The 24,697-nt window shown below is 54.3% G+C and overlaps 11 protein-coding genes across 11 annotated transcripts; 6 read left to right on the top strand and 5 right to left on the bottom strand.

The window, feature by feature from the left end:
* Nucleotides 1-294: 294 nt before the first annotated feature.
* BO95DRAFT_366910 (putative C6 transcription factor) lies at nt 295-2,984 on the bottom strand (the record flags this gene model as incomplete). Its single annotated transcript, XM_025582770.1, has 5 exons — nt 295-357; nt 411-497; nt 547-847; nt 894-2,179; nt 2,274-2,984. The coding sequence occupies 5 exons, from the start codon at nt 2,982-2,984 to the stop codon at nt 295-297; spliced, it is 2,448 nt and encodes an 815-aa protein (XP_025440606.1).
* Nucleotides 2,985-4,222: 1,238 nt separating this feature from the next.
* On the top strand, nt 4,223-5,380 carry BO95DRAFT_444416 (sucrase/ferredoxin-like domain-containing protein). Its single transcript, XM_025586881.1, has 2 exons — nt 4,223-4,658; nt 4,737-5,380. The coding sequence occupies exons 1-2, from the start codon at nt 4,362-4,364 to the stop codon at nt 5,322-5,324; spliced, it is 885 nt and encodes a 294-aa protein (XP_025440605.1). The 5' UTR covers nt 4,223-4,361; the 3' UTR covers nt 5,325-5,380.
* A 195-nt stretch (nt 5,381-5,575) lies between these two features.
* sld2 lies at nt 5,576-7,603 on the top strand. Its single transcript, XM_025586880.1, has 2 exons — nt 5,576-5,831; nt 5,910-7,603. Exons 1-2 carry the CDS (start codon nt 5,687-5,689, stop codon nt 7,493-7,495), a joined length of 1,731 nt encoding a protein of 576 aa, XP_025440604.1. The 5' UTR covers nt 5,576-5,686; the 3' UTR covers nt 7,496-7,603.
* Nucleotides 7,604-7,684: 81 nt separating this feature from the next.
* On the bottom strand, nt 7,685-9,024 carry BO95DRAFT_515755 (RING finger domain protein; the record flags this gene model as incomplete). Its single annotated transcript, XM_025591774.1, has 2 exons — nt 8,740-9,024; nt 7,685-8,649 (listed from the first exon to the last, which is right to left on the bottom strand). The coding sequence occupies exons 1-2, from the start codon at nt 8,945-8,947 to the stop codon at nt 7,685-7,687; spliced, it is 1,173 nt and encodes a 390-aa protein (XP_025440603.1). The 5' UTR covers nt 8,948-9,024.
* Nucleotides 9,025-9,414: 390 nt separating this feature from the next.
* Nucleotides 9,415-11,472, top strand: BO95DRAFT_433312 (rRNA 2'-O-methyltransferase fibrillarin-like protein; the record flags this gene model as incomplete). The annotated part of the gene is made up of 5 exons (XM_025585091.1): nt 9,415-9,496; nt 9,568-9,615; nt 9,682-9,863; nt 9,936-10,204; nt 10,266-11,472. The coding sequence occupies 5 exons, from the start codon at nt 9,415-9,417 to the stop codon at nt 11,470-11,472; spliced, it is 1,788 nt and encodes a 595-aa protein (XP_025440602.1).
* Nucleotides 11,473-12,515: 1,043 nt separating this feature from the next.
* Nucleotides 12,516-13,730, bottom strand: BO95DRAFT_184170 (Fig1 domain-containing protein). The gene is made up of 4 exons (XM_025580890.1): nt 13,473-13,730; nt 13,343-13,411; nt 12,963-13,290; nt 12,516-12,909 (listed from the first exon to the last, which is right to left on the bottom strand). The coding sequence occupies exons 1-4, from the start codon at nt 13,498-13,500 to the stop codon at nt 12,531-12,533; spliced, it is 804 nt and encodes a 267-aa protein (XP_025440601.1). The 5' UTR covers nt 13,501-13,730; the 3' UTR covers nt 12,516-12,530.
* Nucleotides 13,731-14,473: 743 nt separating this feature from the next.
* BO95DRAFT_444409 (putative exonuclease) lies at nt 14,474-17,292 on the bottom strand. Its single transcript, XM_025586879.1, has 3 exons — nt 17,057-17,292; nt 16,848-16,995; nt 14,474-16,794 (listed from the first exon to the last, which is right to left on the bottom strand). Exons 1-3 carry the CDS (start codon nt 17,067-17,069, stop codon nt 14,646-14,648), a joined length of 2,310 nt encoding a protein of 769 aa, XP_025440600.1. The 5' UTR covers nt 17,070-17,292; the 3' UTR covers nt 14,474-14,645.
* A 161-nt stretch (nt 17,293-17,453) lies between these two features.
* BO95DRAFT_444408 (translation machinery-associated protein 16) lies at nt 17,454-18,280 on the top strand. Its single transcript, XM_025586878.1, has 3 exons — nt 17,454-17,667; nt 17,740-17,824; nt 17,891-18,280. The coding sequence occupies exons 1-3, from the start codon at nt 17,499-17,501 to the stop codon at nt 18,171-18,173; spliced, it is 537 nt and encodes a 178-aa protein (XP_025440599.1). The 5' UTR covers nt 17,454-17,498; the 3' UTR covers nt 18,174-18,280.
* A 252-nt stretch (nt 18,281-18,532) lies between these two features.
* BO95DRAFT_392623 (MAM33 family protein) lies at nt 18,533-20,060 on the top strand (the record flags this gene model as incomplete). The annotated part of the gene is made up of 5 exons (XM_025583654.1): nt 18,533-18,725; nt 18,937-19,058; nt 19,122-19,180; nt 19,247-19,770; nt 19,826-20,060. 5 exons carry the CDS (start codon nt 18,533-18,535, stop codon nt 19,849-19,851), a joined length of 924 nt encoding a protein of 307 aa, XP_025440598.1. The 3' UTR covers nt 19,852-20,060.
* Nucleotides 20,050-22,366, bottom strand: BO95DRAFT_474655 (DNA primase subunit PRI1; the record flags this gene model as incomplete). Its single annotated transcript, XM_025589808.1, has 4 exons — nt 20,050-21,473; nt 21,536-21,733; nt 21,794-22,007; nt 22,354-22,366. 4 exons carry the CDS (start codon nt 22,364-22,366, stop codon nt 20,342-20,344), a joined length of 1,557 nt encoding a protein of 518 aa, XP_025440597.1. The 3' UTR covers nt 20,050-20,341.
* A 1,276-nt stretch (nt 22,367-23,642) lies between these two features.
* BO95DRAFT_433306 (uncharacterized protein) lies at nt 23,643-24,675 on the top strand (the record flags this gene model as incomplete). Its single annotated transcript, XM_025585090.1, has 3 exons — nt 23,643-23,720; nt 23,776-23,878; nt 23,935-24,675. Coding segments are annotated over 3 exons (922 nt in total), but the record flags the coding sequence as incomplete, so codon positions are not given.
* Between the last annotated feature and the right edge of the window lie 22 nt (nt 24,676-24,697).

The raw sequence follows: 24,697 nt of genomic DNA, 5'->3' as shown, positions 1-24,697 counted from the left end.
GCGCACCGTTGACAATGAAAACAAAACCAGGCTGGGAGCGAAGTGAGCCCAGATGTGGGTGCATGACTATTCAGTGACATCGATGCGATGCCGTGGATCGTCGCTCAACCCGATCGCATGGCGTCACCGCCACGACGATCTTCACCGTCTGACTAAGGCAATCAGAAGAGCATTCAGATGATACAGGTGATCGATTGTATGAGTATTTGTACAGTGCAAACCATCATCGTCGTGATAGGGCATTAGGTAATAAGGGAAGGTGGTGGGCATGATTTTTCTACTCTTACATCATGGCTAGAACGTTATGCCCGTCAAGTCGGCCCAGTCAAAGGAGTCGAGAAACGGGTCTACAGCGGGCTAGACAGATTGATTGTTAGCGAGATGAGAGAGAAAAGGTAGATCGAACTAACCACCATGCCAAAGGTCCCCGGCTGCCCTACAGCTACGTCTGGAACAAAGGGCGGCGCCATCCCAGGGCCGGCGTTCAAACTCGGAACCTGGAATCGTCAGGATGAGCTGCGGTATAAGAGAGACTCGGTCGCTTACCTGGTTGGTCTTGAAACTGCCCATGCCCCAGTCTCCCAGATGAGCGCAGTTGGCATGTCGGGTGAAGAGTGTCTGCGCGAATAGAATCACACGCTCCACCACTTCTTGCTTGTAAACATGGGACTGGCTTGGCCAGAGAGTGGCTTTCACCAGCGCCAGAATTGTCGACATGAAGAAGTATTCTTTCGCTCCCTTCACCACAAGAAGGAGGCGGGATTCGAGGCAGGTCAAGGCGGTCTCCACCAGGGAGATTAATGACTCGGGGAGCCCAGGGAGGGTACGAGTGAGAGAAGTAGCTGCCCTTAAAATCAGTACCATCCACGAACAGCGCAGAAGGCATAATTGACTGACCGGATTTGTTGTCCTTCTCATGAAGGAGCTGGCATATGGTGCAGTAAGCCTGCACGGTCCATTCTCCCATATTGCAAAGTGACAGCTGGGCCGACCTCTCACGAAGCTGGCGCTGCGTGGAAAGAATCATCGACGCCACTTCGAGGCGGGACCGAGCTGACGGTGCGAAAAGAGCCTCTCTGGGGGCTTCAATGGCAAACGGGGTGTGGATAGACAAAAGCGAGTGGCCGATCTTGTTCTTCAAAAGAGCCCTCATCAAGATCACGCGCTCCGAAGTGCGATGGAAGTCATCAACTTCAGATGTGGGCCATGCGGGGATCTTGGAAAGATGACGATTTAATTCCCAATCCAGACGCATAATCTCTTCGTATCGGCAGCTGATCCGAGGAGAGTGCATCAAGGCACAGGCCTTCAGCCGCAAAGGAAGAGATTGTGTCAGCACCGCCTGGAATGACGAGTCTGTCATTACATCCAGCGGCTTTTCGTCCGGAAGCTCGGTGCTATCGTCGTTGATTTCCGTATCATCGATATTCAACGCTGGGAAGGTATCATAGTCGTCCTCTTGCACCGAAGGGGGCATGCCTCGTTCGAGGGAAATCTGGAGGTCGAGTTCCACGATGGTAGCCCACATTCGTCGGCGCATCTCCATGCTGAACGCGGAAATCTTTGTATATCGACTTGGGTCGCGGTGGTACCCCGCCATCATAGCCCGCTTGACGAGAGTCCCGGTGGCAAGCCATGCCTGACTGCGTTTCATGCCATGGATATTCAGAGCAATGATGAGCAGAGTCTGCAGACGGAGGGTAGCGAGCTCGGGTCGCTTGAAGTTGGCATTTTCGATCCACTTCTCTGCATGGAGAATCCATTCAATGGCAGTATAGCAGGTGAGGGGCGCCTCATTCTTCATTTGAAGAGTATTGAGGTCCGCGAGATTCCACGCACAAGCCAGCACCAAGAGCAGTTGAACCACAAAGACGGTCGAGGTCATGTCGGGGCTTTCCCGCTGTGCCCAGAACTGCTCCAGCTCCTCGAAGAACGAGGGCATGTGCAGGATGCGATGGGTGGACTCGATATAGATGCAATACAAGTAGACCAACTCGTCGACGACTGCGCGAGCTGGAAGCATGGTGACTAGTGACTGCATGGTGGGCATGGGGAAGGGCTCATTCAAAGGTTTCCGCTTCCAGAGACCCTTTTTGACTCTGATGAGATCCGGTCGCAAGGCCGAGAGATGCGGGCTGGCAACCCTGATCTCTTCGGCAAAGGCCCTGAGGTCGGGGAACTAAAGCATGCAATCAACATAAAGTGACTCGTGGCAGGGCCAATCAGATCGTAGGATTGTTTGTCCCTCGGACGTGGGTTGGTGGATGGCATACCTGAGCTATCAGATTGGCAAATATGCCCGAGCCATTGTAACGAGTCTTGGTCTCTCGCCCTCGCATCATGATCCGCGGGGAGATATCCAGCTGCTGCGTCGGCGAGGCCAGATCTTCGTCGTCCTCGGCGGGGTGCGGCTGGGTGTCCTGGTGAGGCTCGAAGACCTGTCGCGGCCGATGCAGCAGGCTGGTATTTGCATAAGGTTCTTGGTTGACGGCGGCCTTGGGGGCGCCGAGAACGGTTTCTAGAAACTTATCGCGTCTCTCCTCGCCGGGACGTGAGTCCCTGGAGGATGGTTGAGGCCGAGTCGGCAAACTACTTATCCCCGAGTCCGGGGTAGGGTGGGCAGTCGCCCGATCAGTCTGGGCCATTTGTGTCGTGGCTGTGGGACCTCTCTCGGAGAAAACGGGGGAAGCAACTGTATTGGGTTGCTGCCAGAGAAATCCATCCTCGTAGGTGCATCGGGTTGGGGTTTTGCTCTTTTGACAACGTCCGCATACGGGATATTCACGGTCGCAACGGAGCTTCCTGCTGCGGCACTGCATACACGCCATTGTCCGTCGGCGTCGCTTGCGCACTCGATGCTGTTGCTGTTGCTGTTGTTGCTGCTGTTGTTGTTGTTGTTGTTGTTGTTGTTGTTGTTGCTGCTGCTGTTGTTCTGGTTGAGAATTTGGAGCCGAAGCTGCCAATTTCAACTGAACGTCAGCCATCATTGGAGAGAAGAGGGGGTGGATGCGCAGTGGTAAAAGGATGAGAGGGAAGTGAGAAACGGAGGTAGGTATGCGCACCACCGCCAAAATGTATTGGGGGCAGATGGGGGTCCACGGTGGGAATGGGGTGGAGGACCGCAGGCAGAGCGAGTGAGATTGGTGGATGGTGGCTTACGTGTTTGGCACTGCCGGCCATATCCACCAAATGGGGCAACCTGACCCGGTGGGCCTGGTTTCACACCTTTCCAAGAACAAGAACAATCGCCGATGTGTAGGCAGAGACAATTCTTAGTTTCTCGCTCCGAACAGTTTCTCAATCATTATGTGTGGCACAACTGCACAATCGATTGTCTTTCGTCTTCTTTCACTTCCACAAAAGATCCGTTGGCAGTTTCGCCGAGTAGCCAGTAGGGAATGATAACCCAGTAAAAATGGCGCAGCCGCCAATTTCCTCCGGCTTGGTTTTACCTCGCACGCACATAACTTCGCTTTAAACCTACGGTCGGCTCTTCCGTGATTGTTGATTGATTGTTTCAGTCGCATTCTCTCAGACATTCGCCAGAACATTCGCAGCAATTTAACCAGACTGGGGGATGAACAACCAGGATTTGCCTAATGGGGTTTAGTGATGAGAAGGATTGAAGGGTCCAGAGCTGCAGGCAGGCAAGCAATTGGAAACACGGGCCAGAGTCCCACTGCCACGAAGAGGGGCGAGGGGCTGGTGCAATTGAATGCATTGCATTGTCAACGGGTCTAATCTTTGGGTACTCAGTATTTATGGTTCTCGGCTCAATTGAGTGCGATAGAGTTATGGAGCCGGAGACTCGAAATTGACCAGTGGCCGCACTGCAGTGCCAATAACTAAGCAACGCTTTGCTTCAATCGTCTGCAGCCAGTCAAGTGAGTCAACTATAGTTCGCCGGAGGAAGCTAAGTTACCGTACTGTATGTGGTCCACGACTCAAACTAACACATTATGGCAATGACAATGACAGTAGACGTGTAGCTGCAGCCTACCGTTTGACAGGTCGCCGTCATTGTCTCCGAGACATACCTTACTCGAAGTTAAATTCCACGCTTCGACAGAATAGAGCCCTGAGAACAATCATGGTTGCCTATTTGGATTAACTCCCTCGGGGATAAGCCTCGGAGATGATACTTTGCGATAGTCCGTCTCCGAGTTCAACGGAGTATATAGGGAAAGCTAGAATTCAATCCACCATGAAACATGGCTGTCAGATTGGGTTTATTTTCTTCTCTCGTGTCCGAGCAGCTCAATCGATCATCGTACGATATACCCTTTCTCTGCGAAGATAAGTGTGCCGGGAAAGCCACCATTCTCTCAAAAAACAAAGCGTCGCAAACAAACCCAGCTACGATGCTCCGGTCCCTTCTATCGCGCGGCGGCCTGATCCGCAACGACCACTACATCTTCCCCAGCGTGGATCCCACGCAAGACGGGCCCGACTGCAAGCAAGACTGCGCCGACTGCACGGTACAATTCCCTTCGAAGGTGAAGGTCGAGACCTCCCGGCCGCTGTACGGACACATCAAAGAATTCCACACGCACGTCTTAGTCGCGACAGGGAAGTCGGACTGGACCGAACATGTCGAGAACGAGAAGGGATCACTCATGGAGGCATTTGACGCTTCCTCCAACCAGTCAAAACACGGAGTATGTTCAGATCCGGTGTTCAGCATAAGCCAGGTCCGCTGAGTGAGAATGAATGATCGCTGACGGGGAGAAACCTAGCGCATGATGGTCTCAGCCTCGAATCTCCAAGCCCACCACCACGAGGAAGAAGACGACAACAACAACGGGACACCGATCCTCCTCCTCCCCTCCTTCACCTTTCTCGACTCCGTGCACAAAGCCGACGTACGCGAGGTCGTAGACCGATACATCGACGCCCCGCTCTCCAACAAAGGCCTCATGGCCCACGATCCCGCATCGCGACTGGCCCCGCGACCATGCCAGTACGACTACGTGGTCTTGCTCTGCTCCCACCGACGGCGCGACGCGCGCTGCGGGATCACCGCTCCGCTGATCAGGAAGGAGCTGGAGCGACACCTGCGGCCGCTGGGGCTGTATCGCGACGCGACCGACGAGCGGCCCGGCGGCGTGGGCATCTTTTTCGTCTCACATGTCGGCGGCCACAAGTTCTCGGCGAATGTACTGGTCTACCGGAAGGCGCAGGAGCAGATGATCTGGCTGGCCCGGATCCGCCCGGAGCACTGCGAGGGCATCGTCAAGTACACGCTTCTGCAGGGAAAGGTGGTGCATCCTGACTCCCAGTTACGGGGTGGGTTCGATCGATGTCGTGGGTTGACGAGTTGGTGATAGATATTTTTCTCAGTGATCATGATTAAATCTGTATACTTAGCTAATACCCAACAAATTCATAAAAATAATTGAGTCTCAGGTACGGTGCAGTAAAACGAAATAGACTTCGATCCATAAACATTTACGGAGTACTACGTGGAAGTGAAAGCCGGGGACCGAGACACGCTACGTCAGCCCGCCCTGCACAAAACCCGCGTTAATTGATTTTCGCGGACGCGACGGGTCCAACAGCCGGACCACCACCACCACCACCACCACCACCACCACCACGCCTGAGCAATCCCTTCTCCTCAGACACAAACCTTGACAGCCACTTCATCCTCCTAGATAACGGCACTATAGATCCTCAACATGCAATAATGGCCACCACCATACCACCATCCTCAGCAACCCCCTCCTCCACCACCCTCCGCGCGGAGCTCAAAGAATGGGAACGAGCATTCGCCGACGCCAACGGAGGCAGAAAAGCCGATCGAAGTGATATCAAGAAGGTACCTGAAATTGGTAAGCGCCTATTCCCCTTCCCCACCAGAACGATAAAATCTTGACCCTCAGCTAACGCCCACCCCTATTTGCATACAGCCGCCAAATACAAAGAATACTCCCGCCTTAAAGCCCTCGAAACATCATCCTCAACCAGCATTCCCAGAACAACAGAGGACAACGCACGACACCACAAAAGGAAACGAAAACACACCTCCCCGCATGGGTCTTCGGATAACCTCACCACCCCACGGAAGAAGACAGACAAAAGCGGGGCCGGGGCCGGAGCCGGGGCCTTCGAGACGCCATCCAGAAAATCGACCTCTCATCCGGCGGAGGTCGACCCGTACGACTCGCCGTCGGTGTTGCGGCGGCTGTTCAGCCCGAGCACGCATCTGTCGCCGCTGAAGGCGGCGATCGGGCCGACGCCGCAGCGCGATGGCAAGGCGCTGGGGCTATTTGATCTGCTGTCGGAGTCCGGTGGGAGTACGGCGACGCCGTCGGCGACGAGGATTGCTGGTTTGAAGGACGCGAGTGTGCGGACGCCGTCGAGGCGGAGGAGATCTCTGAAACAGAAGAGGGAGAAGATGGATACGATTGCGGAGGAAGGAGAGGAAGCGGAAGATGATGGTGAGAGTGAGGATGATGATGACAGTTCCAGGCTGGGGAGGACGCCGACTTCGTCCGGGAAGAAGTGGATGCTGTCGACGCTGTTTGCTACTCCGACTACCTGGCGGTATGCGACGATGATGGATGATGGGTCTAATAAAGGGACTGCTGCTGCTGCTGCGGAAGGGACGGCGGCGGCGGCGGCAGAGGGGGCTCCAGTGGCGGCAGTGGGAGAGCCGAACGACCCCGGGTCGGAGACTCCGTCGTTCCTGCGGCGGTCGACGTCGGGACGGTACGATACCTCAAACATCACGGGGGGATTGAGTCCGATGGCCACGCGGAAACGACCCCAGTTCGTCGGGAAGGGGCTCTCGGCTTTGGTGAAGGGCTTGCGGGACATGGAAGAGGAACAGTTGGAGGACGATATGGATGTTCTTCGAGAAATCGAGGCCGAGCAGGCGGCTATGATGGACGCGGCGCAGGTGACCGATAGCCAGGCCGCGGCTGAGAACGAGGGCGCTCCCGTCTGGAAGAAAAAGGGCCAGAAGCGGACTACCCGCAAGGTGCGCATGAAGCCGGTGGTTTCAACGTCGAGGCAGGCTGCGCCCGAGCTGCCGTCTTTTTCGGATGAAGAAGAGGAAGACGGCGAGAGGGATAATGGCCCTGATGGGGGGGTCACCGCCGTCCGCGAAACCCAGCCGCTCGTAGCCCCCGGCCCTCTGGACCGCAGCCACATCGAGGTTCCTGACTTCGACGACCTCGATTCGTTACACACTATGTCGGAACCGGACCTGTCCGACTTCGACCCGGACTACGACGAAGGACCCCAGCCTCGAGAGAAGGGCAAGAGCTTCTCCGAGAAGATGAAGGAGGCCATAGCGGCTGGCAAACCGCCAGCAACAGAGACTCCGGAGAAACCACCTGTACGACCTCAGGCGCAGGCAAAGGACCCCGAGCCCAAACAGCCGCGTGCACGCAAGGTCAATCCGGAAGCGCACGCCAACTACCGGTCGCTCAAAATCCGAAACAAGAACTTTAAGGGACGAGGCGGCGGGCGCTTCGGCAGGCGACGTTGAATACCAGAGCCTAAACATCACGAGCCATGAAACCTAATAGCGTATTCTTCTCGTTTGCATCATCCAAGATACCAGTATTATAAATCATACATTTGTCTATAGCATGCATCAATCATTCATAGTATAGTATGCAAGATAATTCCTAGCTGCGAGCAGCGCAGCAAGATATACAATACAGCCTTCTATATCTTAGTCTGGTATATAACGCTCCCGAGCGTACTGTACCCTCCTGGCTTGTTCCTCCTGGCTTTCGCGCTGATACGGCTGCCTCCGTGAATGCGCCGGCTTAGCCACTCGCCCCCTCCCTCTTCCTCTTCCTCTCCCACCTCCCCGATAATGATGTGAAGTCCCACCCCGATAAACCGGCGTCGACGCCGAGGAGCCCTCAGCCCGCCTCTGCGCAGACGAAGCTCCCTCCCGTCGCGACACATCCTCATACTGCACATGCCGATCCCAATCCTCCAGCGAGGTATACGGACTCCGCAGCCAAGCCTGCAGCTCATGCAGAAACAACCGCGCATTCTCCCTTCCCAAAAAATCCCGGAGAAGTTCCTCCGCCTGACCCGCGCTGCCCTTGATATCGACCGTGCGGAGTATCGCGATGATGTACTCGAGAAGAAACTCGGCATTATTGCCGCGGCGGTTCTCCAGTCGTTGTTGACCCGCCCGTGGGGGTGCGGACTGCTGTCGCTGCGCCGTCGAGCGCAATTCAGTAGCACCCCTACCGATCCCCTCGTCGTGTTCCGCGGCGGAGAGCTCGGACGAGGGGTTGAGAAAGGCGAATACTTTGAGTTCGCGCCGGATCCATTTGCGCGCGCGCGAGACAAGCTCCTCCTCGCGGTTGAAGCGGTCGGGCGTGAGCTCGCGGTATTGGGAGAGACGGTTGGAGCCGACGCGCAGGGAGTAGAGTTGGTGGCGGTAGATGTGTTGGCGTCGGCGGAGGGGGTCGTCGCTCGGTTGGGCTTGGAGCGGTGGTCGATTCGTGGGGCTTCGAGCGCGGCGCGGGCGACGGGATGGGTGATGGTGGATGGGTGGTGCGGGTGGATGGGATGAGGATGTAATGGCGTTAACTGGCGGGGTAGGTGGAAGGTGATAGATCTTGGTTCCTTGGGGGCTGTCGAGGTTGTATCTGACTGCGGAGACGTCGCTCTTGCCTTCAACTTGGCGTCAGCTGAAGACCCTGACCCTTCGCAGATTTGCAGACTTGACAGAAGTCGAATTCTCGGATACGTGAGAGTACATACAGAGCGGGCAGTTCCGACGCTGCTCCAGCCAGCTCACCAGACACAGAAAGTCGAAGTTCGCATGCTTGCAGGGCACCGCAATGGCGGTTTCGGAGACCGGTTCGAGGCAGATGACGCACGGATTTGCCTCATTCTCAATTTCCTCTTGTGCTACCTCCTGGAGCGTTCGTTGCAAGATTGCCTGCCGTATGCCATCATCATCGGACATGGAAGTTACACCCGCTCGCACATCAAAAGATTCCGTTAACGAGTGGACAATTGGGTATGATGAAACTGAAAAGAGGGTGGGGATGTTTTATTAAGTTTCCAGATGGAAGAGGGCGAGGCATTGCTGACCGCCTTTGAACCAAACGTCATTGCAGTCTACCTCACCGCTTAGAAAGTCGAGGACTATGACTGGCAGATGCAGCCGATCGAGTCCAGACCGCCTGCCGAAGTCATCGAGACTGCCCGCCACAAGGAGAGGGAGGCGGGCGGGCCAAGCGCGCCTCTTCAGCGGCGGCCTTCCGTGATATGCGGCGAAATCTCCGCGGTGAAACCTCACATTGACTCACAGTAGCTGTGGACATATGAGTCTTTGCTTGCCTATGTGAACCCTCGAATGTCTGTCGCAACCCACTAATGCTGAAGGTAATGAGATCTGCAAGGTCCGTAGTCGCAGAGAACGCTTCCAAAATGAGAAATCACACTCAGAGCGCGCCCGCGCGCACCATCACCAGTCTAAGACGCTGGTCCATCACCAACAAAGAACTACCAGGTGAGCATCTCGCTTCCACAATATGATAGCGCTGCGGGTGGCTGATAATCTCATCTGTTCTTGCGCTACAGCAGTACCGCAGGTCAGGTCTATTCACGTATACGACTTCGACAACACATGTAAGGATGCACTCCGTCGCCCTGCGACCTCCGTCTGATTCGCCCGCGCATTCTAATGCTTTCCAGTATTTCTAAGCCCACTTCCGAATCCGCAACTCTGGAACGGTCCGACGATCGGGTTCCTTCAGGCTTATGAGAGCTTCGCGAACGGCGGTTGGTGGCATGACCCGAACCTCCTGTCGGCTACCGGAGAAGGGATCGAGAAGGAGGAACCGCGCGCTTGGGAGGGGTGGTGGAACGAACAGATTGTGTGGCCTTCCATTACACTACAATAACCTATAAGTGAACTAACAGCAATTGGCTGATACGTTCCCCCCTAGGTGCAACTCGTGAAATTGAGCATGGAGCAGAAAGACGCCTTGACGGTGCTTCTAACGGGTCGCAGTGAAAGTGGATTCTCGGAGATCATCAAACGAATGGTGAGCAGCAAGAAGCTGGAGTTTGATTTGATATGCCTCAAGCCGGAAGTTGGCCCGAGGAATCAGCGCTTCGCAACCACGATGGAATTCAAGCAGACCTTCCTGGAAGACCTTATCCTCACTTACGAGCAGGCTGAAGATCTTCGCATCTATGAGGATCGCCCGAAGCAGTACGTCTTGGGCTTTTTCTTTTTTCGTTCATATTGCCGGAACGTCTGACCTTTCTGCCAGTGCCAAAGGCTTCCGGGACTACTTCGAGCAGCTGAATCGCAAGCTCCAGCCTGCGCAGGGCCCCAGCCCGAGAAAGCCGATCACCTCGGAAGTAATCCAGGTCGCCGAAGGATCCATGTATCTTGACCCCGTCTGGGAAGCCGCCGAAGTGCAGCGCATGATCAACTCTCACAACCTCACCACCCGCAACCCGTCACTAAACAAGGCCAAGTCGCCGTACGGTCGACTGCGCATCAAGCGCACCATCTTCTACACGGGCTACCTGATCTCGAACGCCGACTCGAGCCGGTTGATCCGCGAAGTACTAACCCCCATGCTCCCCTACGGGCTCGCGGACTCCAACGACCTGAAGTATATGGCCAACAGCATCCTGATCACGCCCCGCCCCGCCCCGCGGTCGATCCTGGACAAGGTCGGGGGCATCGGCAAGAAGCTGAGCTGGCAGATCACGGGCACGGCCTGCTTCGAGAACCGGGTCTGGGCCGCGCGCATGGCGCCCGTCCCCGCCACCGAGAAGTACTACACGGAGAACCCGCAGCCCGTCGTGGTGCTGGCGGTGCGCAAGGGCGCGCGCCCCATCGACGCCGGCAAGATCCAGAACTGGCACCCCGTCCCCGCCGACAAGGCCCTCACCGTCGAGACCGTCGTCGGCGAGAAGGTGGTCCTGCGCGTCGAGGAGGAGAACCCCAACGAGGGCGAGTGGGAGAGCCAGTTCCTCAACAAGAATAACAAAAGACGGCACCAGCAGGAACGCAACGAGGAGATCCTCTATCCGCCGCACGCGGAGCAGCAGCAGCCCGCAACGTATGATGGCGCCGCTGCTTCTGCATCCCACCACCACCACCACCACCACCACCCCCACGGAAGACAGCCGCACCCAAATACCATACGCAACGGAGGGAATCGCCATCACCATGATGACAGTGGACCCTCGCGTCGCGGGAACGCATTCCGCGGCCGCGGCCGCGGCGGTGCGGCAGGGCGAGGCAGGGGCGGCGGCGGCCACCATCAGAACCGCGGCGGCAACCGTGGTGGTGGCGGCGGTGGTGGTCGAGGCCGTGGTGGTGGTGGTGGTGGCGGTAGCGGAGGCCGTGACAATGGTCCGCCGGGGTACCGGTCCCTAGACGATTACGGCGGTGGGTATGAAGGGAATAATTATGAGGAAAAGCCCGGACCAGGCGGTGGGCCGCCGGTGATGAACTACTAAACCAAAGGAACAATAGCCGGGGGCGGCTCTATTACTTGCGTAACCCATCCGGCCCGGGTCATCGTCGTCGCGATTTGTTCGTTGCCTGTCTCACGACGAGAGGATGTTTTGTCCTCTTTAATAGTACGCAAGCAAACTACCCAGTAGACGCTGTTGATCACAATACCATGTCATGTGACTGTCCACCTATTCCTCTATATCCCTGACCGGTTCTTGGTGCAGTTGAGATCTCACAGAGATCTAGATCTAAAGGTTCTTAATCGTAAATGTTGCTCTACTGGACAGAGCATGAGTTGCTCGATTTTGCAGTCAATGATACAGACCTGGAAAATTGTGAGGATAATGCATGTGACGTCCCGCAACTATCCATTGGATTTCTTCACGCAGATCGACTCTCATTAGCAGTAAACACAAAGAATCCACATCAAATTCATAATCTAGAAGACAAGACAATAACAAAACTATTGACAACCCAAATCCACCCAGTGTCCCCTCCGCAGCCACAAGATAACGTGAAGCAACCTGAACAAGTGTTCTGTACAAGGCCAACGACAAAGCGAACACAAGCATCGCGGCCAACAAGATCTTTCCCGCCGGAGGAAGGTTATAGAGGGTAGGAGGAGAGAAAGCGGACGAAACATAAATTTATAGTGGATTGATTGTTTCGAATGAGGTGAGCTAAGCTAAGCTCAAGGAGACTGAACGGCCGACTTGATCTGTTGTTGGCCGCATATTGTTCATTAGGCATTTTTCTTCTTCGTGATGACTTCTTTAAACAAACAAAATGAAAAACCGTAACCGTAACTCGTATTCCCTTTCCAAATGTCCGTGTCCATAAACTCGTATAAAAAACTAGAGAGAAAAAGCCCATGTTCCAAATCTCAATATGCATCATTATTCACGTGCTGCTCGTTGTATATGCCGTCTCTGGGGCGTGGTGATCGCATGAAGACGAGGGAGATGAATGAAGGGGGAATGCGTAGCGTTGAAAATCAGAGTGGGGAATCAAAGTGCAATAAAAAAAATTGATGAGGATTCAAGTTGGCATGTCAACGCGACTATGCTTCGTCCGTCAATTGTCTGATGAGGCTGATGCTGAGAATCATGACGAGAAGACCTATCGTCACGACCACCATGAGACCGAATCCAAACCAGCCCAGCACCATGGCAGAGGTGCCAACACCACTCTTCACACTACCATTGCCCATGTCCTGAGCGATGGTGCTCGCGGCGACGGATGCGGTATGTTGCCAGAGAACGGAGACGAGGACGAAGACCGATGCGACGAAGATGAGAGCCAGGGCGGCTTGCGAGACAGGTCGCGAAGGAAACGGCTTGGCTTCAACTTCGGAACCACTAGCATCGAGCTCGTCGTGCCATCCGGGGAAGGTAGCCAGCAGGATAAAACAGAAGAAGGCGAGGATGACGGCGATAATGCTACCGCGAGTTAGCAAGACACACACGAGACGAAAGCCTAAGGGAGAACGTACAGTAGGTACGGAAACACAACAGCATCTTTGAACGTTGACGCAACCCAGATCAGGTTCAGAGGGTCTTGATCGACCGTGACAATCTCGGCCAAGGCGGTCGCATTGGCATTGCAGATATATGATCCCGCATCTGGCTGCACGCAAATACCGAAGTAGCCCACACGGACTTCCATTTCGGCTCCTCCTACAATGTTCGCCGTTGCTGTAACCACGCCAGGATCTACCTGCGCCAGGTTGAATGTCGGTGAGTATCGTTCGTAGTATAGTGATATCAGGAATATGCTAGGGATCTGGGGTGAGGACGATGAGCATCCTGCCAATAGTAGGGCTGATCAACGTTAGTCGCATTCCAGAGCATGGGTGACCGGAAAATTACTGACATAGAAGGATGATGGCGACAGCAATGATAATCATCAGCACGTGGTGGTAACCGATCATTGGTAGCAGCCCTGCAGGGTCAAGCGTCAATATTCTCATGCATGTTTTCGAAACGAGAACCGAAATACGTACGGGCTAGCCGGTCACCGATTTTAGGCATCTTGGATTGTCCAGGTGTCGTCTCCCCGTGTCTCTGATCCAAGACTCACTTCTCGGAACCCCGAGAAGGAGTCTGCGCCGGTTGCTGCGCACCTCTTTGACACTACCACCCAACTGACAGATCAAGTATGATGAGAAGCTCTCCTCCTTTGAGAGAAGTGGAGCTTTTTGTGTTGATGTCGATACTCGTGCTCCCGGCGCTGAGGGAATACGTCAATGTCTCTGAGAGATATGCAGCGATTGTCCGGAATGTTGAGCACAGGAGTTGCAATGCGACAACGGGCCGGAACCGTTATCAAGATCGAGATCCAAAGAATGTATGACTGGCAAGTCCCACGGAGAGCCCTGAATAGTGGATAATGGTGGTTAGAATTGTACAAAGAGAGTCACCAACTGGGCTGGGTGGGCTTCGAGTGGAGGGACTGGATATCTGCCAAAAACAGGCAAGCGGAGGGCAAGGGAATGGGGAAAGGAGAGTGCAGGCAGGAGAGAGGAAGGGGGGAGAGTAAGATCTCAGCTGGAGCAGGTTTCCAAGGTTCAGTCCACCCGACAGAATTGTGCCTTGACGCGCCAGAACAGTCAATGAAGCTGGATTGGAAAGGGTGGGATAATAATGAGGAGGCTGGGAAGATAGTGTGGAGTGCTTTTCGGAGCACTCATACAATAACTAGGTAATGCTCTACTTCAGCCCGAAGAAGGGCCAAAAGCGGGAGGCTGGGCCACTGCCTGCCACTTCCCGTTTGTTTACCGCGTCTGTTCCCCGGTAACCAGTCCACACCGCCCGCCGTCATTTCACTCCATTGGATCCGCCGTGAACTCCACTGATCGCGCTAAGCCCCCCGATCATCATCTTATCGGCACGTGCCCACTCCCCCCCAGCCTCCAACTTTTCCATGGAAATAAGCACACCCAAACACCAACTTATGTCATAGTCTGGCCAGATGCTTTGCAACTAAGGGGTATACGGTCAATCCCATGTAGATCCTATTATTTATACGGCCAAGCACCTCTCGGTCATGTACTGTACTGTACTGTATGTCAAATCACCCACCCAATGCCATGATACACAAAACTAACAATGCTCCCAAGAACTCCTATAATGATAATGATAAGTCGATTGTCCCCCAAGCACTCCAAGAGTTTGTCTCAACCTACAAAGGAGAAACGCTTGAGATCAATAGCGACTGGGGTCTGCAAGCCTCCATTCGCATTAGCGTCGGGTTCTTCCAGATCGTCTTCATCGTCTTCACTATCCGGAATGATCATGTCTTCACTCCCATGGCAGGTCGGCATAAGATTCTGGGTGCTACCGAGACTGCTATTGTTGGGCTCAGATGGAGTAAGCGAGACTTTTGATGCCCGAAATGCGGCGAGAGAGGACGAAAGATGGTTAAGAGATCGAGACCTAGCCAGGGCACTTTGCCCCAGTCGTTGCAAGGGCGTTGTCCGTCCACGTCTAGGCGGCGTCCGTGGACTTCCGCTTCTCAGGTCCATTGGTGCTTTCGCTTTTGAGAAGGAGATAACTGGCATGGGCCTTGCATTGGGTTCTGTCCGAGTGACACTCTCCGAGCGAACGCTGCTGCCTCTCCGCTGGAATGCAAACCTCGAAAGCAGCCCTGAGTTTTGCTTCTCGATGTGATAGTCGAGAACTTTCTGGAACTCCTCCGGATTGGACTCCAGACTGACAGCCCTGGGGTTGCTCTCAGTAAGTTGAATGGAATCCGACGGCACTTCTTGCTTCTGCTCCAACCTGTGATCCAGGTGATCCTCGGCATCAGCTTTCGTGGATTGCGGGGGCACATCTGATGCGTCGAGGGGTTGACTTGGCCCCGTGTCTTGGTGCTCATCGCTCTTAGCTTTCGCAGGTGTCTCGGCAGGATCCGGAATCTGAGACATCATATCCTCTACAGAATCATCCGAGAAGACGTCCAGAGAGTGTTTCCGAGCCTTCTTAGTTCGATTGATCTTGAGTCCGCTCGGGCTAGACTCATCAGTACTGTTTGTAAAGAATCGACTGCGACAAGTAGATGCGCTTGGCAACTGTCCCTCATCTATATCTGAACAGAGGCGCTGTCGCTTAGAGGGTTGCAGAGCAGACAGCCTCAAGGCGTGAGGATTAAAAGAGTCCCGCTCGACACTTCTCATCAAGGGACTGGAGAATCTGCTCGACAACGTAGCAGAGGAGGCTGACCTCATCAGGGTTGGCTGCGTCGGAACGGAAGTACTCTCCCAGGAGGTATTAGCGTGACGCTCGAGGAGCCGTTGCTGGCTTGGGGACGGCGTGAGGCTATTCGGATCGAGTTCAGCTAACGGCGTACGTCTTGGAGTGAAGAAAGAATTGATGGGTTTGTTGGGCTTCAACTCGGCCGCTGATCCAAGTGTTTGTCGACGTTGGAAAGTGCTTGTGAGTCGTTTCTCGGTAGACTTCGCTGCAGCTGGCGGCTTCAATACCAGAGGTTGCTTGGTCGCTGGATCCAGGTCCCCCCGAGCCACTCCCACCGCAACCTCAGGCTCCACATCACCGCCGATGAAGGTCAACTCTTCTAGATTGACATCACTTTCAGGTGTTGTGAGCGTCACCAGCTTTTCGGCCTTGGGGCAATAGACTCGCTGATAGAGAAAAGTAAGCTCCGCTTCCTTGAAACTCTTCAAGTAATCCGCAGGAACGTGATACTGGCCGTCAAACTGGAGCATCCGCACGGCTTTCTCGACATTTTTGTACCTCCGTATGCTTTGATGAGCCGTCTTCAGACCCATCCGTGGAATATTGGCTAAATAGTCGCAACCGGCGAGAATGCACATGCGTCGAAAGTCATCATCCGACCATCCTATCAGGCTGACGTCCCGACAAGCCCCGAAGTCCGCCCGATTGATCTCGATGCAGTCACCATGTTGATCAAGCTTGGACAGCAGGCGCTTGGCGCCAAATACAAGCAAGTCGGAGTCCTCTGAGATAATGCCATGAACGATACCCTGCTGCTCCAAGTATACCAACTGTGCATCGGCCTCGTACGGAGCTACCACATACTGCACATTCATTTGCTTCAGTTCTTCGATCAACTCACGCGCCATCAGAGGAGTCACGTCGACCGCCTTCTGTAGTTCCTGGTAGGCTTCCTTCGTGCGGCCTTTTCGGAGCAATTCCATCCCAAGTGACTTGCCGTCATGTCGCCTTTTCTGGCGTCGATCTTCAGTGCCAGCTTTGCTAGGAAGATTATCTCCGTCGAATACAAGGTATGGCGTCACTCCAAAGTAGATAAGCATGCGAACCCGATTAAGAACAAAGTCAATGTGTCTTTCATGTATGTTAGCGGAAAGCAGTCAGATGGCAAGCCTACAGGTACGTACTTTCGTGTGGGCTTGTCCAAGACCAAATCCACGGCGCATGCGACCGTACCACGATGTAGCCATCCGTAGGCATCGACTCCCAAGGTCTGCCCACTATAACTTTTCAGGTGACATGGTTTCTGGATTGATTTAAGAAGAACATGAAGGCCTAGAAGGAACACGAATAGTTAGAGACGACTCCCAAGCGGTTTCGCAAAGACAAGGGTCACCTTTAATTCCCATTATCAGTACCCTATTGACGAGATGGCAGGCCGCGCTCTCTATACCGGCACGCCAAGACAGAGATCTGCTCCGGCTGTAGGTGCTCAGGGGTCAAGCCAGATGATGAGGGCGAGGACCATGGAAAGGCTCCTAATCAAATGATGGAAAAAGACGTCCCACCCCTAAGCGACCAGCAAACGACAATGACCTAGACAACGAGGTTGGAATGCTTGATCTTCATCCCCTCCGACGCGCCAGGAACGCGATGGGGCGAGGGAAGCCATCTCATATTCTGATTGGTTTCATGTGAGCGGCCTGAGTACTCTTCCTCACCGCCATTGCATTCTGCCCGCCGAAAAAAAAAGAAATTCGCCGAGGGGAAAAAAATCGCTGATAAACTGGACGACATTGCAACAATTTAAAATCAGACAGGAGAAACAAAACGTCACCATGCCGAAGACGCTACAGAAAGTACACAAGCACATTGCGAAGAAGAGAGGAGCGGTTGAGGCTCTTCACGAGTTCAGCAGAGATGCCAGAAGATTACGCCGCGCCACCGCTAGAGATGACCGAGTCGCTCGAGTGTCCGCCAATATGTCGCGGGGCAGACAAACCTATGGTGAGGGCCTAGCACTGCGCCACTCTTGTCTCGCTCCAAGGACTTTTCATTAATTGATCCCATGATACACAGTCGACCGCATTGCATACTTCTACGAGACCCTGCCCGTGGATGCGACACCCATGTCGGAAGACGAGATGAAGGATATCGTGGTGAGGTATGTGCCGGCGGCGCAAGGGCCAATCATAGCTTCGTGCGCTTTGAATGCTCACGTACAAACCAGGTATATCAACCGTAGTGTGCCCGAAATCGAGCAGTTACAGAGCGAGAGACGGAAAGGCAGACCCCCAAGCAAGCGGGAAGAAGCGCTGCTGCAGCGAACCGATGTCGAGAACAAGGAGTTTAAGACGGGATTTTGGTTGCCTGACCTCAGTGAGCAGGGTGTGATCAACTCGCTTAGGGCTTGGAATGGCGATTGGTCTGGCTTGAGCACGATGAAGTTCATCCGGATCACTAAGGATGGAGGCAAGCAGCCTTCAGTATTTCCCCCCAAGGGAATGTCTTGAAAGATTTTGTTCGTCTTCTGTGTTCCGAGTTGCAAAAAGTTGGGTGCTTTGTCGCGGGAATCTCATGGGACTATGGCGTTATGATTGCATATAATTCACATGTACACACATATCATATCATATGGTTTTTCTTGAATCACCAGTAAATGAAGTACGCACTGTGCTGTACTTTCATGGATGGAGCTCCAGGTCTTGGCACGGGAAGAGCTTTGGAAAGTGGAGATGCCTGAGACTCCAGGCTCCTCTTGTTCACATCATCACTTTGCCTCTTCCGCATTCCTACCATCATCCCACCCCATTCATTTTTCCCATTTGACTTTCAGCTTCAATCCATCTACCATCCATCCACTATCTTCAAGATGATGTCTCTTCGCACTCTTACTCGCTCCGCCCCCCGCTCCATTGCGCGTTCTCTCGCAGTTTCCACCCGCGCAACTGTCTCCAGACCTGTTGCCGCTGTTTCTCAGAATGCTTTCACCTTGAAGCAGATCACCAAGCCTGCCTATGCTGCTTTTTCGACCTCCCGGGCTTTCAAGCAGGCCCCCGGCGAGGGTAAGAGAATTTTCCCGGGATGAAATATTGTAATCTGCAGCCTCCCATTCGAGCGCATCGATTCCATTTTTTCTCTCATGTTTTTCGGGCTTCTACCCATCACCTTGTATTCAAATTCCTGTCCCGTTCAAGCATTGGAAGCTTCGGTCATGCACTGCAGATGACTTTTTATGGCGCACAAAACTGACTACCTGTTGTACGAGCATAATAGGTGACGTCGAGCTTGTTGCCAAGCTTGAGGATGAGCTCAAGCACGAGAAGGCCTCCGGCCTTGAGGACCTGGATGGCTCCGTTCAGAACATTCAGTATGTTCTGCAAAACAACTCTTGGGAGGTACGTGCTGTCGGACAATCGTTGTTCTGACTGCATTAGCTCACACATCATGGTTCTTTCCAGGTCAAGGATATTCCCGGCGAGCAGGAAGTCACTTTGACCAAGAAGTTCGGCAAGGAAGAGTAAGGAAGCTTGTGCCCGCGTTTTCCTCTTTAACAATTATTCTAATCGTTTGTACTTCTCTATAGGATCCGCCTTACTTTCACCGTTGCAGACCTCGAAAACCTGAGCGAGCAGGAGGATTTCTCCGCTGATGGTCTGATGGACGCCAACGACTTCGGAAGCCACCAGCCTGCTAACCAAGGTCGCGCAGGCATCTCCCAGCTTCCCGAGGACCGTATCGCTCCCTCCGACCGCGACGAGGTCGGCATCGACGACCTTGAGCCCGGCTTCCCCGCTCGTGTCAACATCACCATTGAGAAGCCAGGCAGCGGCGCTCTCCTGATCCAGACCATGTGCACCGATGGCGTGTTCCAGGTTGAGGAGGTCTCCTACTTCAACAAGCCCGATCTGGCTCTTGCCCAGACCGCCGAGAAGGACTGGGCCAGACAGAGCCTGTACGCCGGTCCTCCTTTCGAGAACCTCGACGAGGAGCTTCAGAACTTCATTGACCGCTACCTTGACGTGAGAGGCATCAACGCCGAGCTTGCCACCATGATCCCCGACTACATCCAGGTCAAGGAGCAGAAGGAGTACGTCCGCTGGCTCGAGAGTACGTGACCCACCGATATTACTTCCCTATAAGCATTTGCTAAACCTCTGTTCAGATGTCAAGAACTTCGTTTCTGCTTAGATCAGGCGGACACGGACGTTCTTCTTCCCGATTCCTGCACAGCATGCTATTGAATGATGCGTTTTGAGTTTCGCAACTATATCATCTGTCACTCCTGTCTTCTCCAAAGCAGGCTTTATGGTCAATAATGAGGTAGTGCTGTTCGTCTGACAGTCCTACAATGTAACAACATAGAATCGAATTTCACAAAAAAATGTAATTTTGACTGGAAACATGGCTCATGTTGATTCGTATTGATTCTCATAACCACTTATTGAGCTCAGTCTGCAGTCGGAAATGAATAGAAGAGTAAGAACCATCACAATATTTACACAAAACACAGGGGAAAGGCCCCGTGACCCTTCTTCGAACGCCTGAAATATTCACTTTCAAAGGACATACTCCCAAATCGCTCCAAGATCATACCCAAAAATAATGCTACCCAGGCTAGGGCTTGAGAGAATTAAAACCATAAAGACCGCCATTCACCTAGGAGGCGAAACTCAGAAGCCTAGAACTCCATACTCTCAGGCTTTGTCTCCTCAACGTCCTCATTCCGTTCCCGTTTGCCACCACGCTCTTCCTTGAGAAGACCGGCGATGAAGGAGCGGAAGTAGTCGATGTATGGTTTCAGGCTCGTCTTCTCATAATCCTGTACTCTGCGGCTTCCCCTCGCGTCCGAGTCCGCGACACTACCCTCGCCCTCGGCCGCCTCCAGTCCGGCATTGGTGCTCGGATGCTCCGCATCCCATGCATCGATCTCGGCGAGCAGCTGCGTCACCGTCGGCACCGAGAGGGGGTCGAACTGCTCTGCCTTGCGGGCGTCGATGGGGACACACACGCGGCCCGTGCCCGGGTGGATGACGAACGGGCTCTTGAGCAAGTGGATCATCTTCTTGCTGACCTCGGAGTCCAGCCGGGGGTAAGTGTACTCCAGCACGATGTCCTGCTTGGCGTCGCGGAGCGTGGTCGGGTTCAGGGTGCTGCTCTTGCCCGTCTTGGCGAGGGCGTCGATGTCGGCCCACTTCTTGGCGCTGGTGCGGTCGGGCGAGGACTCCCACTTCTTGCGCAGCGACTCGTTCAGCCCTTTGTCCGGCAGGAGGGCCAGCAGGCGCTGCGCCTGCTCGGGGCCGAGGAAGGTGTCCTGGTCGACCAGCGTCGTCTGCGCGAAGTGGGATTTCAGGATGTCGAGGCTGCGCGCCATGTGCGGGTGCAGCGGTCGCTTCAGGTTCACCCGCTTGCCGCTGCTGTTGCCGCCCCGCACCACGTCCAGGTACCCGGCGATGGCCCGGCGTCGGTCGTCCGGCAGGCTGCGCGCGCGGGGGTCGCACACCCAGGCGTGCGCACCGCGGCGACCGGAGTATACCCAGAGGATGTGCTCGAAGCCGAAGTCGTCGCGGAGGGCCGTATCGACGACCTTGATCGCCATGGTCACAAATGCCCAGCATTTGCCGCAGATGTTGGCTTTCGTACAGCAGGAGCGGATGTCATCGTAATCCGTCAGATCAATATCGAAGACGAGTTCCTTGGAGATAGGCTTCAACTGGCCGCCGCGGAGCGTCTTGCGATCTCGGGGGTTGGTGTTGTAGACAGGTCCGATTTCGAATCGAGACGGGTTCATCCGGATGATATCCTTGCGAAAGCTTTCAACCCGTTAGAACAGAGTTCTGATATGGCACTTGTGCATCAATCCCGTGGTACTCACAGATCTGCCGTTGCATATGATTGGTAGCGGAGGTAGGCGTCGTTCTGGAGTGTGAGGGCGAATTCGCGATTGCCGAAATCGAGTGAAGGAACAATTCCGTGATTAAGCCATTGGAACAGGTAGCGGAATGGAAAGAGGCGTTGGTAGAATGCGAGCATGGTGTCTGTGTCAACCTCTGGACCGGGAGCAGGGACGGCGCTGAACGAGTAACTTCTATCAGTACCGGAATGCCTTGGTGAGTGTCGGCGCGAAACCTACTCTGTCTGCATCGTGTCCTGATTCTGAGCAACTGGAGCGCTAGAAGCTGGGTATTCTTCATCATCGTCGTCGTCATTGAACAGGTCTTCTAATTTTACGCCTGCTGCTGCATTGTCGGGTGCATCGGTCTTATCTTCGGAGGTGCTCTCCGCTGGCGGAGCGTCTGGTAGAACCTCCTCATCTTTGCGATCGGCTGACGAGCCTTGCGAGGGCACTGAGTGAGGCATCATAGGGGTGATGTTGTGGATTGTCTTGTTGTTCACTGCATCCATCTCTCAGCTACCGCAGCACAGTAAAACCATTAACGCGCTCCAAGACGCGTTCCCACGCGCCGCTTGCCCTAAGCCCTGATACGATAGCTGAGCTGAGGGGAGCTTATCTCCACGTGATACCTTGCTGCAAACGGCGATGAGTCAGCAAGGTACCGCCGACCCACCGAGAAAGCGACCAAGTACGAAGTACGAAGTATACTAAGGTTGGCTCCTGCAGAGCTTCACAATCATGTTTGCCAAGTTCTGTCTGGTACCACCCCTGCAGGAACACTTGCCATCTGCTATTGCCGCTTGCGGCCATGGTTCCTGTCAAGAGGCTCAACGAGCTTTGCTTCAATGACGTCTTACATTGCTCTCACAGCGACTACCTAGGTAGCCACATTATCCACTCACTCCAATGAAACATTACCGGCTTCTCATCTCAACGACTCTCTCGCCAGCTTCGAAAACGGCCGCTCCACAGTACGGCGCCAGATCCTTCGAAGCTCGATGGGCCTTGAAGTTTTCTTAGATAGCCTATTCGACTGTGTGACAGCGACCTATCTCGGGTTCGATTGACATTCCTTAATGATGCCATGACCTGGATCTCGTCATAAGGCCATATGGACTACATTGTCCAGATAGAATGCTCAAACCAGCTACCTAATGTACTTCGTGAGCATATGCCTGTACTGCCCGTGCTTTATTTGCTTTCTTGCTTTCTGTCCCTGCCCTGATCCTTGACCCGACAAACTTACCTGCAACGTTACAGGCAGGCGGACCTCGAGCGACTCCACATTCCTGCAAAGCTTTTTCGAATGTGTCAGCTACAGAGCCTTGCGAGCCAATCCATGCATTTCTACAAGCTTAACTCAGCTTTTCAGGGCTCAATACTCCATAATGGAACGCAAATTCCGGTAGCACTTCCCTTCTCAGCAGGCTTGTCTCCGCTTTGCTTGATTAGTTTGGCTTGCACTAGCATAGATCACGGTGATAGCCGGGGGGTTTCCAGCTTCCCAATTTGAAAACCGGAGTACTCGCGCAAAGTCATGACGACAATACTGCTCTTGACTTCCTATCTAAGTACAGCCATCTAGCATCGTGTCCGAGGATCGTGGCTCACTGACGTGGGTACTGTGGGCCTCTGCCCAAGAAGATGTAGCAAGACGTTACATTCGCGCAACAGCTCGCCATCTGAGAGACCCTTTGGCTTGACGCACAGCATCACATCGGTGGTCCCTTTCGCATCCATGGCTTGGTTAGCCTCAAGCTGCGTCTCGTAGCCTACCAGAGCTAGCATCGATGAGCTTTACTTTTGCTCCTGAACCTTACAACACTTGCGCCGTACTTCGCTAACCAAAGGATACTACTGTGGCATTATCACCATCGTCAGTGACGACTGTCGTGTGCATAGTCGTCAGGCTCTTCGTCGAGAAGATTTAAAGGTCGAGACATTCTGCTTCATCAGATCGTTTCTTCCTTCTCTATTCCACCTTGTGCCGTACGGAAGCCACTCGCTGTTCCTTCTTCATCTCTCGTTTATATTAAAAGCTGTGTTGTTTGAGCCTTTCGCATCAAAAAAAATTCCAACCTTCGAAATGGTCAAGGGAACTATTGCACTCCTGGCTTTGGCTGCCCCAGCCCTTGCCGGTGTCATCCAAGGGCGTGGCGGAGAGGTAAGCTTAATGCAAACGCGTACCCATTCCGATTGACATGCTAAGAAGCCTCCAGCCCGACGAGAAGAAGCCAGCCACTACCAAGAAGCTTGTACTCACCACCGACCCTCCCCGTACCATCACCAAGACTACTACCTATGTGACCACTGAGACCCCAGGTTCGTTATGCTCGCGCGTACTTTCTCAAGCAGGCCGTGTCTAATATAGCTTTCAGAAACCACCACTGTCGTTGTCTCTGGCAACAAGACTCTTACGGTGCCCATCACTCTCACCAACACCGTTACTTTGACCACCACATGGTGCGAGGAGGAGGGCAAGACTATTGTCCCCACCGGCAAGGAGCCAGTGCCCACTGGCGTGAAGCCCCAGCCTAAGCCCAACCCCACTGGTACTGTCATTCCTGTCAAGCCAACCACCAGCCACGGCACTGCTCCCATCAAGCCGACTACCAGCCACGGCACTGCTCCCATCAAGCCGACTACCAGCCACGGCACTGCTCCCATCAAGCCGACTACCAGTCACGGCACTGCTCCCATCAAGCCCACCACCAGTCATGGAACTGCACCTATCAAGCCGACTACCAGCCACGGCACTGCTCCCATCAAGCCAACCACCAGCCAAGGCACTGCTCCTATCATTGGCACTGGACTTCCCCCAGCTCCTTTCCCCAGTCACACCATCCCCGCCAACGGCACTGTTCCTACCACCAAGCCCGGACCTTTCCTGAACACCACCAGCATCCCCAGTGGAACCCAGCCGGTACCTGTTGCTCCTGGTACTACTGTGCCTTCCGTCCCTGGATCTCCCACTGGCGTTGTGCCCGTTGTTCCTGTCGTGCCCGGCGGATCTACTCCGTCTACTCCTGGCTCTTCCACTCCCGGACAACCTGGTTCATCTAGCCCTGGTGCTCCTGGCGCTCCTGGCGCTCCCGGCTCCTCCACCCCTGGTGCTCCTGGTGCTCCTGGCTCCTCCACCCC

Source organism: Aspergillus brunneoviolaceus, assembly GCF_003184695.1.
Source record: "Aspergillus brunneoviolaceus CBS 621.78 unplaced genomic scaffold BO95scaffold_47, whole genome shotgun sequence".
NCBI classification, from domain to species: domain Eukaryota; kingdom Fungi; phylum Ascomycota; class Eurotiomycetes; order Eurotiales; family Aspergillaceae; genus Aspergillus; species Aspergillus brunneoviolaceus.
Note: the sequence above shows the minus strand (reverse complement) of the source record. Positions and strands in the feature narration are given on the sequence as shown.